At 46.3% G+C, this 13395-nt stretch overlaps 1 protein-coding gene and 1 long non-coding RNA gene across 2 annotated transcripts in view; both read left to right on the top strand.

Annotated features, from left to right (window-relative positions):
* The window catches only part of LOC119401930 (putative glutathione-specific gamma-glutamylcyclotransferase 2), a 27235-nt gene extending 16966 nt beyond the window's left edge, over positions 1-10269 (top strand). The window contains exon 2 of the mRNA XM_037668954.2: positions 5128-10269. Within this exon, the coding sequence (XP_037524882.2) occupies positions 5128-5703 (576 nt within the window). The 3' untranslated portion in view covers positions 5704-10269. The remainder of the gene's footprint in view (positions 1-5127) is intronic.
* A 2397-nt stretch (positions 10270-12666) lies between these two features.
* Positions 12667-13395, top strand: part of LOC119401928 (uncharacterized) — a 105225-nt gene continuing 104496 nt past the window's right edge. Inside the window, exon 1 of the long non-coding RNA XR_005185568.2 lies at positions 12667-12943. This is a non-coding gene — a long non-coding RNA (uncharacterized LOC119401928). The remainder of the gene's footprint in view (positions 12944-13395) is intronic.

Below are 13395 nucleotides of genomic sequence, written 5' to 3'. Positions count from 1 at the left end.
TTCCAACAGAAAAAAAACAAAACAAAAATCTTGTCTAAATGAATAATGAACGATCACAGAAAGAAAAAGATGAGGAGGTGTTGAAGTAATAGCAGTACAGGAAATGAGAGCAAGTCAGGATAATATCATACATCTCACAATTATAAGTTATCAAGAAGAAATGCAAATGTTTTTTTTTTTTAAGGGCTAACGAAGACGACTGCTTAGCATTAAGAGGAAGGCTGTTCCAAGTCGATAATGATGCGAAACATTATGTTGCGAAACATTATGATGCGAAACAATTTGTCTTCATTGTGTCACCTTGACGAACCTCTTGTCGAAACGCTCGATCCAGTGCTCAATTCCTAGTTCGACTGCCTCACTTCTAATGCGTTTCTTAAATATAGTAACGCAAATCATATCCCATTCTTACGCAAGCCATAGTAATTCCACAGCAGCGCCTTTGAATCGAGCCCCACACCTAGCCTCAACAAGCTATGTCAACGGAGTCACCGTAGAGGACCACTTTTTTGATGAGACGCAATTCAGTATCACAATTTGTAAGTTTGGAGCTTCCGAATTCGTCTCTTGTAGGCCCGCTTAATTGGGTAACCTGCCACTGAAAGAACCAAGGGCATAGAGGTTGCGAGGCTGTCACCTTTCACCTTCACTCCTTGCCTTTCATTCTATTCTTGACGCGTCTCGTTCACTCTAATTTCTTAAGAAGTTCATCCTTTCTTTTCCCCGCACTCCCTCCTTCGTCAAGGAAAGAGGCCATGGTCTTATCGTCCCTGTTTCTAGGTTGCGAAGGAAGCAGCACCCCAGTTCTTTTCTGCACAAAGGTCCGCCGCCAGAGCCCTCCAACCCACCTTCCAAACACCCCACCTTGTCCCCCCTTCTTTCTTCGACAATAATGGCACAGCTCAAGAAAAGAGGGACGCACCCACCATCGTCTTGCACATGTGCTGAAGGTTCACCCAGTGTCCCCCTCCACCTCTCCTCAAATCTCACTGTCGAAGAAGACAGGTCGGTGGTTCCGACCCGAACGTGTTGGCCACGGGCTACGGCCATGGCTGGGGAACCCCGCCAGTTCTTTGGGTGGGGGTATCCCTGTGTTAGGGTGTAGGGAGGTGCGGGGTGGCTGGGCTAGAGGGGTGTGGGGATCTCTTCTTGGGTGCGGAGCCGTGACCCTCCCAGACCGACCTGTGACCCCGAGCCACCTGTTGTGTTTGCTCTGACGACCCCCCCCCCCTCTCCGCCCCTCTACCCTCCCACCTTCAGTCCTCCTATATGGGCGGTGTCCATTAATCCTGGATCGGTGCGCTCGCCGGAGAACAGGAACCAGCATTTTATTTCTGTCTACTCGAAGCAGCACTCTTTTTTGTGTGTGTGATCAAACTTTGCTAGCCGATGAAAGTGACAAAACTGTAGTTCACAAAGTCAGCCTTCTCTTGCCTTTAAATGTTTTTTTTTCTTTCTTGCAAACGTTAATCCCAGACGCACATTGCAAGATAACCTCTGTTTGCTTTTCTTAAGTCTATTGTATGTTGACACTTTTTTGCAAGCACGTCTGCTTCCAAGAGTTTTCCGGCTCAGCCAGTGAATAGGGTAAACATTAACAGGTTTAACTATTCTCCCGCTGATGTCAGCCTATCCATTAAATGCACGATGTACCTTCTTGTTTGCCCGTGCGTATTTGTTCAGTCGGCAGGTTCAACGTCACAGCAGGAGCTCCTTTCGCCCTAATCGCTGTTGGTTGATCTCTTGAGCCAGTGTTGACAGAATGCGTAGTTACTGTCGAGCTATTTGTCTAACGTCTCCGTCGGTTAGACTGCATCACTGTGCTCTTTTGAGGCTTCCATTTCGGTTAGTATTATGGTAGACTCGTATGCAGTGATCTGAGACGTCGATACTTGTCTTATTGTAAAAGTACTGTAAAGAACTCGATAGTTCTATAAGGGGAAAGAACGTTTTATTGGGCTTTTGTTATTAAGTTCATCTATCTCTAGGCTTGTTTTCAAAACACAAGCAGCAGCTTAGCAGCGCCCGTTTCCTGCTACTTTCATTTCCTTTTCAATTACCTCGTTAGCCAATGCTTATTGTCCCAATTATTCTTACGGTTTATGAAGAGCGATTGCAAGTTCATTCGCAGGACCACAAACAAATTGTTGATTAAATGATCTCGGTCACGTTAATTACCAAATTTTCCTTATTGCCAGCGTGGATACTTAGATCTGTTACAACTTGAGCAAAACACTTCTTTGCCTTAAGGTACTGTAACTGCAACGTAAGTACTTCGCTACCATCAGAAAGAAAGCGCAACGCAAAATACAGGCCCTGCTGCGAGATGCATTCAGCATCTTTCAGCACTGAGGACACGCAGCTCATGGCCGTGCATCTTCAACTTACTGTCATGCCTTAGATGTTCCAGCTTGTAACGGCCTGGGCTGTATATCTGCATATGTGTCAACAGATCTGTTCTCTGACAGCTGCCGCCGTAAGGCAGTAAAACAGTTTTACCGGATTACCGCGCGAGAAAGAAAGCTATCTTGCATCGCAGAAAAACGAGGGGGGAAAAAAAAAGAGAGCAAGTCTGCGACTAGGTAGAAATCCGAATTTATGAAGGCACTCTTCTTCCCCGCGATGTAGGCTTCTATTATCCCACTTTTAAGTTCACACCGAGTCCTCGTTTTTTTTTGTTTTTTTTTTGTAACTTCACGCAGCTGTTGGATCTCAAGCTTAAGACGTTACACTGAACGTCTGAACTTTTCAACGTCCTTGATACTCTGCATGCAGCATTCTTCACCTTTACGACATTACCGACTTGACTTTCTTTTCCGTTTTTTTTTTTTTTTGCTCTCTTTGATTTCCCAAATCCGCTAAGATGGCCCAGGTGACGTGTTGTATTCGCTTTTGAAGCGATGAAACTGGCACGCATACTGCCGTAGCATAAGGCTTGGGTGACAGCTTGGTCACTATAGGCAATGACGATGACATAAGGGAACGAAAGCTGGGTGATCACCTGGGCTACCTTAGAAAAAAAAACAATTACATATTTGTGTAATCATTTTTTCTGTGTGTGTGTGTGTGTGTGTGTGTGTGTGTGTGTGTGTGTGTGTGTGTGTGTGTGTGTGTGTGTGTGTGTGTGTGTGTGTGTGTGTGTGTGTGTGTGTGTGTGCGCGCGCGATGTAAGCAATTTATTGTTTTCCACAAGCTTTTCTGTGTAATAAGCCTGATCCCAGGCCTAGACGGCCATGAATACTTCTAGATGCTGTCTATCGGAAAATATTTTTTTTTGTGTTAAGCGGGCTTTTACAATGTCCCACGTGCCTGGAGACCACATATACTTCTACGGTTCGCAAGACAGCAAAAACAAGCATTGACGCGGTCTTACCGGACTGTCTAAAACAAGTTGTTTCGTTAGCATCTACGCCCTACATTGTTTTTCAAGTACGTCTCCGTTGGCATATGTTCCCTGGGATCCACGGAGTAGTCATGTTAGGTACACAAATGAATCACATGTGACGGCTGCCATGGGATGCCTATAAAAATGCATTTGTTTCCGGTTGTCCTTCGGGAGCTTTCTGCAGATTGTTTCTCAACGTTGATGGAAATACGTATGAGCAGTGCTAAAAGAAGAGAAATCTATGACGTGTCCAGGGTATGATGTCGTTGTTTACCGCCGATCACTCAAATGTCCAGTGGCGACTGTCATCTCCTAGACGGCTTGACTGCTCTGGCGTTTTCAACATCAAGGTTTCTCGTCAGTATGACAGCCATGTCTCGTGCAGTTCTTAGAAGGGTAGCCACGTCATGGTCTGTCCTTTCACGGTCATGGTCATTGCGAAAATGTTTTGCTGGTCTGTTTCCCCGAACCCTTGTTCCTTCTGTTTATTTGCGCAGCGGAAGATTTTGCGCGCAGCTGTGAACAGCTCAGAGAGTATTGTCCAAGTTTACTTCGGTGTGCGGCAGTGGGCTTATAAGCGTAAAAATAGAAATTCCAGGAACACCAAAAACAAGAAAGCCTTCCTGCGGTGCCCGTTATACTAACTTAGTCACTGTTCAAAGCGTCGGGAGTTACATTTAAGCTGAATCACTTTTACTAACAGTGTTGCGCTGCACCGTATCAATAAATATCCCTGTATTTGTCTCATCCTTAATACTTTAATATAAAGCAGCAAATTTTCATGGCAGTGGGTGTTCCTGTACCAAAGCTTCAAATTCTAGTTACAGTTGCCGAATAACCACTATTAGCCAACGACAACAAATTTCCCGTGATTCTTCAGTGGTTGGTGTGCTCTCCCGCACAGCGCAAAGTCGCGGGTTCGGTTCCAGGTCACGAATGCGGCACTCTGATGCGAATGAAATGCACTTACATTCGTTTTACAATATAGCTTGTTCGATGGCCGGCTGCGCCAAAATAATGCAATGTTCCCACTTAAAAGAACGGAACAGCATTAAAGCTTCAGTATGGAACTTTCGTCCATCTTAATCTGCTTTATTTTTAACTTCCTCTCCCTCTTCTTTCCTGCCCCGGCTCTCGTGCTTCTTCATCTTCTGTCCAAAGGCTCATACCGTTTCACTGTGAAGTGGTTAGACCTGCATTGCGGCATCTTTCGTATACTTATACGCGCCTTTCTTATCCTAGCAGAATATCCTAGCAGAATCCTGGTTTGAGCTAGTTGGTATTGCTTTCAGCCCCGTTTTATCTTAAAAGCTTATGGGAAGGCAGAAACCTAAAGGTGAGTATGGGGCGTCACCACACCCATACTCACATTGTACATTCAAAAATTAAGGGAGGGGGTCAGGATATCTGCACCATCCTCTCTGGATCCGCCTATGTTGGTATTGACGATTGTGTCGATGTTAACGTTGGCGTAGAGTAGGGTGCAGTGTTAAAGGGAGCAGTCTGACATTAATCTAAACATCATAACTAAACGGTGTCCATACCCTTATCGGTAAAAAGTTCGATATATTCCATCAGACGCATACCTTCACACTTCAAGAATTTTTCTTGGCGCTCTTGTGTAATGTCTCAGTGATAATCGATGGCAAAAACTAAACTGCGTGTTCCCTTTAGCAGTGAACTAGACTGGACGCGTTCACCATTGGCCATCTTTCTCATAACCTATCCTCGCGCATTTGCAGGGCCAAGTGTGGGGCCGGGCCTTTCTTCTGCGGGAGGACGACGCCAGCGCGCGGGACTCCTTGGGATACCTCGACGAGCGAGAAGCCCAGCTGGGCGGCTACTCAGTCAGCTTCGTCCAGTTCAGGCCCAGGGACCCTCGAGAAGAACCTTTCCCCGCCCTCGTGTACATCGCCACGGCCAACAACCCGCTCTACCTGGGACCGGCCAGCTCCGTCCAGCTGGCCGACGAGGTGATGGCCGCCAGGGGTTTCTGTGGCGCCAACGCCGAGTACGTCCTCAAGCTTGCCCGCTTCATGAGGGAAGAGGTCCCGGACTGCTGGGACGACCACCTGTTCACGCTCGAGTCCCTGCTGAAGACCAGGCTAAAGGACTCGTGGGAGTTACTGCAGGAGATGAGCGCCTACGAGCCTCCCACGTCGGCCTGGGAACAGCTGCGACGGTTTTCCCTGTTTTCGGACAACGGCGAACAGGAAGAAAGAGACGTGGACGCTGAGGCCGGGCCCGCGGCGGCGGGCGGGACCAGCGACTTCGCGTCGAGCGTGCCTTCGAGGAAGCTCAGGTGCCTGGACATGTGAACGGACAATGTCCTTCTCTGCCGATACCGGTGACCATCGAAACTACTCGTGGTCCGCTACACTTTGGATGTCGAAGATGAGCTGTCGTCAGGAACTGGATAAATAGAAGCCTAGCGGCGTGAAGGAACTAAATTCTATTTATTTTTGTTTCTGGGGGATGTAAGACACAACTGCCGTCTCTCGTTCGCCGTCCCAGTGAGATGTAATGTGTCCTGGACGTGAAGCATTTGTGTCGGACCAAGGTCTGCTATCGCGAAAGACTCGCGTTTACCGGTGCGGGACATAACGGTGTGCTCTAAGCACGGTGCTGGTGGCCGCTTAGTCCTCAGCCCTTCGGCAATTCAATGGTCAGTGGCCCTTGTGGTATACGTGCGTCAGAACATGTGCCTGTTGGTATTTAATTGGTGAGATCCACAATCAACTCACTGACGCTCGCTAGTTACCGCGTACATCATCAGAACCAAATTTTAAAAAGACTAAAAGCCTTCACAAACTTTGACTGCTCAGAGCATACTTTACGAAATTTTTCTGCCAGTCCTTGTGAATGCTCAGAGCTTTTGGTCAAGTCTTTACAAGAAATGCTGTCCGAACGCTTCATTTCTTTGTGGCTCGCTGTTTGTGAGCGCCAAGTGGCACTCAGTCATTCCACTAAAAAGACCATCGTACGTGCACTGTCATGTGCGAAGCAGCTGTTGCTATGGTTACATAACACACATGTTACGCTGCTATCCGGTACGCTGCCCTCAGCAGCTAGACGCTTGAGATGCGTGTTAGAAAGTGTAGCTCTTTGCGTGAAAGAGTACGTCAGAGATTTGGCTGTCTTGAACCACTCCATTTCTCAGCAGGACGCTTATCCAAGAAGCAAAAGCTCAAATCTCAACAGGTTTCCTCCTCCCCATCTTTTGTTCTAAATGGTTTACGTCGGTGGGCCTCACTGCAGTGATGTCATGCGGATAAGTTATTCTAGGACGTGAGCATGCAATCCGTGACCAAAGATTACATTGAAACCACATCAATCATCCTCGAGAAAGAGAGCGAGATTAACAGGTTAGGAAATTACTACCGCTTATTAAGTTAGTAATCTGGTTTGCTACCCTGCGCTTGGCGAAAGATTCGTAAGGATGAGAAGTTACATCCAGAAGCAATGTGATGCCAAGCCGGGATGCAGTTGACCACAGCCTCTTACCTTAAGCCTGTCCCACAGAGTAATAACGGCCTACTAGGTTTTCAACAAAAGGAATGGGGTTTCTAAGGACGCAACCTCGTTGTGGGGAACCTAGAAATCGAATTTAACACTTCGGAAAGCGCGCGGCCTTACAGCCTTTCTGTGGCGGAAGAGAGCAGACATCTTTGTTCACAGAACAGGACACGGTGAATGACGGGGGCCGGGACTGTGCGCTTTCACCGCATACATACATACATACATACATACATACATACATACATACATACATACATACATACATACATACATACATACATACATACATACATACATACATACTACGTACATACATACATACATACATACATACATACATACATACATACATACATACATACATACATACATACATACATACATACATACATACATACATACATACATACATACATACATACATACATACATACATACATACATAAAGAGCTAGCCGCGGTAAATGATCGGCAGGATACGCTAGAAGAGATTTTGAATGTCTCAATTTCTACTAGCTGCGTCACAAATGAGACATCAGTGCAATTTTAACGTTGATATACTCAGCACACGATCGCAGCTCGAGATCACAAAACAAACATTTGGGACCGGAGGCACATGAAGCTCTTAGTGGGAACGTACAGTTTTATGGAAAGCACTTATACAATGGAGACGTATGTGCTTATAGTTACACTACGTCCTCTTAAGATAGATGTGGTTGTCCCTGTTGGTAATGCGCTATGTGACACGGTAGCTTTTGGCTTTCCGTAGTGATTCGACTAGGCATTCGAATGCTCGACTTAAAAACCGCGTTTAGTTCAGGTGGCCTGGTTCTATTGTCCTGGCTGCGTAACATTACAGGTGGGATGTGGCTCAATGAATGGTGGCAGAAGGCTTTGATGCTTACAGTTGTGCAAAAGACACCGTTTAGTCACGGTTCTCGTTACTTCAATACGAATTAATTTGTATGCCCCAACACAAGGTGTACTAGCAAGGACCAAATGCATTTAGTGTACTTATTTGTTTGCAGATACTGTAAAGTCGGGAGGTCCTCGAGGGGTGGGTTAAATATGCTGTCAACTTAAATTTAAAAATATGCACCTGACACATTGATCTCAACCGCAGAAACTGGTATAAATCTGAATAGGACACGAATGCTGAACGTTGGTCAAAAGGCACGCGATGGACCATGTGAGTCGCAAGGCAAGCGAATAAGAGGAGCCAATTGCACAGTGTCCCGGCGATGATGAACATTCAGGCGACAACCAGTGTTATACTATGAGCTATAACGATAAGTTTTGGTGTTAACGTACTGTATCCACTATAAGTACAGAAATTCGCAACTACATTACTATTTTTTGACAGCGATTTTCTTGGCTCTCACAAAAGTGTTTGTGAGACAGGGCGTACAAGTTCCTATAGTGGGATTTCCTTCTGCATGTGGGTTCACTCGAGTGTGGGTATTTATTTTTTCTTAAAACCTTCAGAGCGTTTGTATTTATTTTTGGGGGGACTCGTTGAACGAGCCTCATACAGGGTCACTTAACGCTTTCGCATTGTTTTCACTAACTCGTTAGCTCCACTTAAGGAAATTATTGTCGTATTGTCTATGCACAGGGATCGCTGAAAATCCCGCGGCACGGATCGCTGAATCCGTGATCTGCTCAGTGCACTTTCTTCGAAATTGGTTCGTCAAGCAGTGTCGTTACTTGTTCAATGATCACAACCAGTATCACCATACACCTTCACAAGATCACCAGTGCACTCATGTTATCCTTGCGAAACGAGGTTTCACTAAATGTTTTCACACGTGACACACAGATACTGACCAATACGTAGTTTACACCACTGTGTAGCCAGGAAGTGATTACTGTATCCATCCACCACTCAGCAAAGGGTGACCATCTCGAATTCCATTTGAGGTGTGACCTTTGCTGATTCGCATATGATTGAAGTACGTGGTACGTACTTCGAAGGCGAAAATTCAGCAGAACATGGACGGAACAAGTCATAAAAATTCATTGGAAAGAGAATGTCGCCTGAGCCGTCGTTTTGGCTGCAGCACAATAGTCGTTGACGCCCTGACGAAGACGTGTCCTCTTGTCGAAACGCCGCCTACATTTGCATTTTATGATAAAACATTTTTCAAGGGTATACTCGCACAGTTTGGGAAAACATACGCATGTGTAGGCTGTGACTAATGTATCGATAGAATGTACGAGAGGTTAGCACATCAAATGTCATTCGAAATATTTACCTTTACTCAAGCACAGATAGCTGAAGCGTGGTGTACAGGAAGCACGGTGCACTCGTTAACTTCCGTGTTACGTAGTATAGGTTAGATTTGCAACGATACTCAGACGTTGTCAACGCCATCCACAGTCGTTGCCAGTCCTCACTCTCGCCCAGCACTATGGAGATCCACGTGATCTTTTGTTAGATACTGTAAGGTAAGGCCAACAGGTTGGAGACAAGATAGATATTGAATATAACGCGAATGAACGGTGGTGTAACGTTAAGAGTAAATCGGCACAGCAGATGACTCAAGCTCTTGCTTCCATCAGCTGTGCGAGTGTATTACACTTTTCAAGCGACAAGGAAATGGTCGCATTCTGCGAACGTTCTGTGAGAATTGACCTGATTGTTTGAAGGCTGTGCTGTCAGGAGCTTTGCCTTGTGCGTATCACGTACTAACCACAGGATACTACTTTTGCGTTGACGTCGATGACATTGGCAGCTGAGGTGGCGACATCTCTTGACAATTTCTCTTACTACGAAGCGTTAAAACCCTTTTCAGCATACAGAGGTGTTTTCAACGGAGGAAATAGGGAAGTTGGTGTGACTGACCAATATCGCCGCTGATGATTTTATTACATAAACAGTTGTCTACAGATCAGAGTAATGACAGTGCTCTGTCCTCATTGAATAAACTCTATCGCTAGATGGCGCCACCAACTCGTCCGCTCAGGTGTACGTCACCGGTGATAGACAATACGTCATAGACTATGTCATACTCTCTATTGTGGCATAACTGCGGCAACGTGTATCGTTGACACTGGAAACTCAAGTCGTCACGCTTCAGGCACGTGGGCAGTCGGTTCTTCGAATGGCCTTTTTGCAATGTTAACATATTTTGTCATACACACTCGCATGCGCACCTGGATGTGTTCTGTTTCTTTTCCTTTGGGAAACGCACGCGTGGTGTTACTGCACTAGCAGTGCTCGTCTGTGATATAACCTTCGTTCCTTTACTAAATCGCTGAACCACTTGCTCCGCACTATTGTGCAAACGTCATGTGTTTCACTGTGGGTGCATAGTAATCAAAAAACGCTCTGCTAATAAAGAATGTTGCTTTCACGAATCAAAATGCGTGTCTGAGTTGGTTTCAAACCCAGAAAACGCCTCGTTGCGTGAATCTGACCTTCAAGCTTAGCCAAGGCCAAGGTCAACGCCGGCGATATAGCTTAAGGTGAACAGCGACTCAAGGTGAGTCTTTCGTGCCGCCACCGTCAGAAGCGCTGGCTGCACCCACGTTCACTGCGCGTTCGCACCCAGAGTGCCGAGCAGCGTCTGTGTGTTGTATTGTAGTGCAAAGCATACGTTGGCTCCCTTGTCGCGACGTGTAGTCGAAGCGTGTATACTTCTCGTCGCACCTGTCTAAACCAAGACATACAACAAAGTTATAGATCATAAAATCAAACCAAGATGTGTTTTATTCAGACGTAATCACAGGATGAGTACAAAATACTTCGGCCAATAGCCTACGTGGCTAGTAGCTGGTTCAAAATAGAAAGTACATAAAGGTTAGCAGCGCACGTAGTTGGTCATGGAATGATAGGTTTCATACTTATATATGTAAGTTTTCTTGATGTATGTACAATTTTGTCTACGAAGGAACGGGTTGTTACAGTTCACGAGACAAGAAATATAGCGTTTACAAGGTTAAAGTTACGCTACTTTTTATTTCAGGAAGCACAGTGTTTGAGGTTACAGAACGAAACTTCCCTACAAACCAATGGTCCCGTCCTTTCACAAATCAAGCAAAATGGAGCTTGACATAATTGGCTTAACCGCGTTCAAGTACGCCAAGTTTTCCACAACGATGTACCGTCGTGAAATCAATTTAACCAGTTTGTATCTATAGATTGCCTGCAGACGGTGGTGCATGATGCTGCAGCAGGAGGCTAGGGGTCGGCCGGGCATACTTTGTCGACTACTGTTCCGTATGAGCATCCGATGTATTGCTACGAAGCGTGTGTCACCAGGCGTTGATCAACTCCATGTCTCAAAGAACGGTAATTGGCTCTAGTAGAACTCTTTTCCTCATTAAGGTGGACCCTTAGAGGAAGACATCTTCTTCGATGCCCGCTTGCGTGGCCCAACATATTTTTTTTCAGGCCGTGAAACAGCTCCTTGCTTTCTGCGTTTTATTTTTTTTTATTCACAAATACTGCTCTCTCTCTATGAGACATAGCAGAAGTGGGACAGTACAAAACACTGAAGATGCAAGAACGCAGTTGCATATTATAACAGGTTAGAACACACAAAAGCGGTAACACAGAGCGAGGTTTAACGTTCTGCATGGGCAGATTACTAGATCTGTCTGACTGATATGCCCACTTCAGGCACAAAGTGGGGAAACAATCAGACAAATATAGGCAATTTAGACATTTGAAAATTAGGCAACTATAGACATTTCCGAGCCATGCAGTAGGGTATAGCTTCTGCGCGAGTAAATATTTGAACCACACGGACTTACTACGATTGAACGAAGGAAGGACAATTTTAAAAGCTCGTTGTTTTTTGCTAGACACAACATTAATCAGAACTAACAGACAAGAAACCCGAGGAAATGGTTTCTTGTCTGTTAGTTCAAATTAATGTTGTGTCTAACAGACTTGCTGCATAGTTTAGTGGATCTCAGCAAGGTGATTGTGGGTTGTCTGTACAGACTACTCGTACCGGTGACCATCTCTTCTGGGCTTCGTCGAGTCTTGACTTTGTACCCTGTTACAACCTCTGCATCGGCCAAGAGTGGTGTGACTCACAAAAATGCACGCACAAGTCAGAGGATGGCGGCCTCATTGAATGAGCTTCGATGGTCCCTCCAGTGAACCTTAAGGAACCGGCCTGTACAGGCAATACAACACTTCCCACAAGAGATGATAATTTGATCAACGACGTAGCTTGTCCGCCTCGGTGGTACAGTGGTTACGGTGCTCGGTTGTTGACCCGAACTCGTGGGTTCGATCCCGGCGGCGGTCGCATTTCAATAGAGGCTATATGCTAGAAGCCCTTGTCTACGTGCGCTGTCAGTGCACGTTTAAAGGACACGAGATGGTCCCAATTTCCGGAGCCCTCCCCTCATAACCATACTGTGTTAATAGCACGTAAAACCCCAGATATAGTTATTACTACTATAACGACCTACCTTATCAGATTTGGTCAATCTGCCCCGGTGCTTGACATTGCACAAGCGTGCCGCGCTCATAAACCTGCGCAACCAAGGTTCAAGCTGTTGCAAATCAAAGATAGGTTATCTGGAAGCACGCCTTGGATAAGGTTTTGGTGATAACTTTTTCTTCTAACCACGTGGTTCTTTCGGCTCTGTGATATGTCTTATGTTGCTGAACAAACCTTCCAGTATCATCCAGTGTTCATCGACTTATCGTTCTCGCCTTTAGCACGCTTATCATTTTCAAGATAACCTGCCGCAAAATGCGTCCTTGAAGCACGACACTACCATTATCACATCTTTAGCCCGCACACTCGCGATCCTATTGCGTAATCAAACCAACGAATTTCGCCTCGATGTAGCAGGCCTGCATTTCACAGTCAGCTGCCCGCATTCCGAGTTGCAGCGGGCCGTCTACTAGCAGTAGCGCGGACACAGACAGACGGCTTGTTCGTCTGCACGGCGATGGATTCGTCTGCCATCTCTTTCGTGACTTCACGAAGTTCACGTCACGGAGGTCGCGCCTTGGCCGGCCGCGGAGACGGTTTCCCACAATGCGTCTTCATCGCGCAGCCAAAAGTGACAGGTAAGCTTTTGCTGTCACGCGAAGGGGCGGGGAGATGCGAGATCGCTTGGCGGGCTCCCGCCTTCCTTCAACAATGGGACGGTGGGCTGCGTGCTGTGCCCACAACACCGCGTCGTCTGTTTCACGCGTGCGCGGCTCACCGGATCGCGTTGTCGTCTGCTACACAGAAGCGCGCGCCGTCTGCTAGCTACACAGATCGTCTGCCGCGCCGGATCGCGCCGTCTGCAACAGGATGCACCGTAGATCTGCGGCGAAACGCAATGAACAAGGGCGGAGGCTTGAAGGAGGAGGGCTAGCCGGTGGAATTGTTTATTATCTTGTTTTTCAGTTCTCCCCTAAGGACATCTACATTTGTTGTGGTCCTACGCTGGTCTAGGCAAATCGCTATTTCATTTTCCTTTGCTTGTTCTTTGACACGCGATTTGACGACCAGTGTGGTCGAAGTAACTGCG

The sequence above is a fragment of the Rhipicephalus sanguineus genome, chromosome 8 (genome assembly GCF_013339695.2).
Source record: "Rhipicephalus sanguineus isolate Rsan-2018 chromosome 8, BIME_Rsan_1.4, whole genome shotgun sequence".
Classification (NCBI taxonomy): domain Eukaryota; kingdom Metazoa; phylum Arthropoda; class Arachnida; order Ixodida; family Ixodidae; genus Rhipicephalus; species Rhipicephalus sanguineus.
This window is presented reverse-complemented; position numbering and strand designations above follow the sequence as displayed.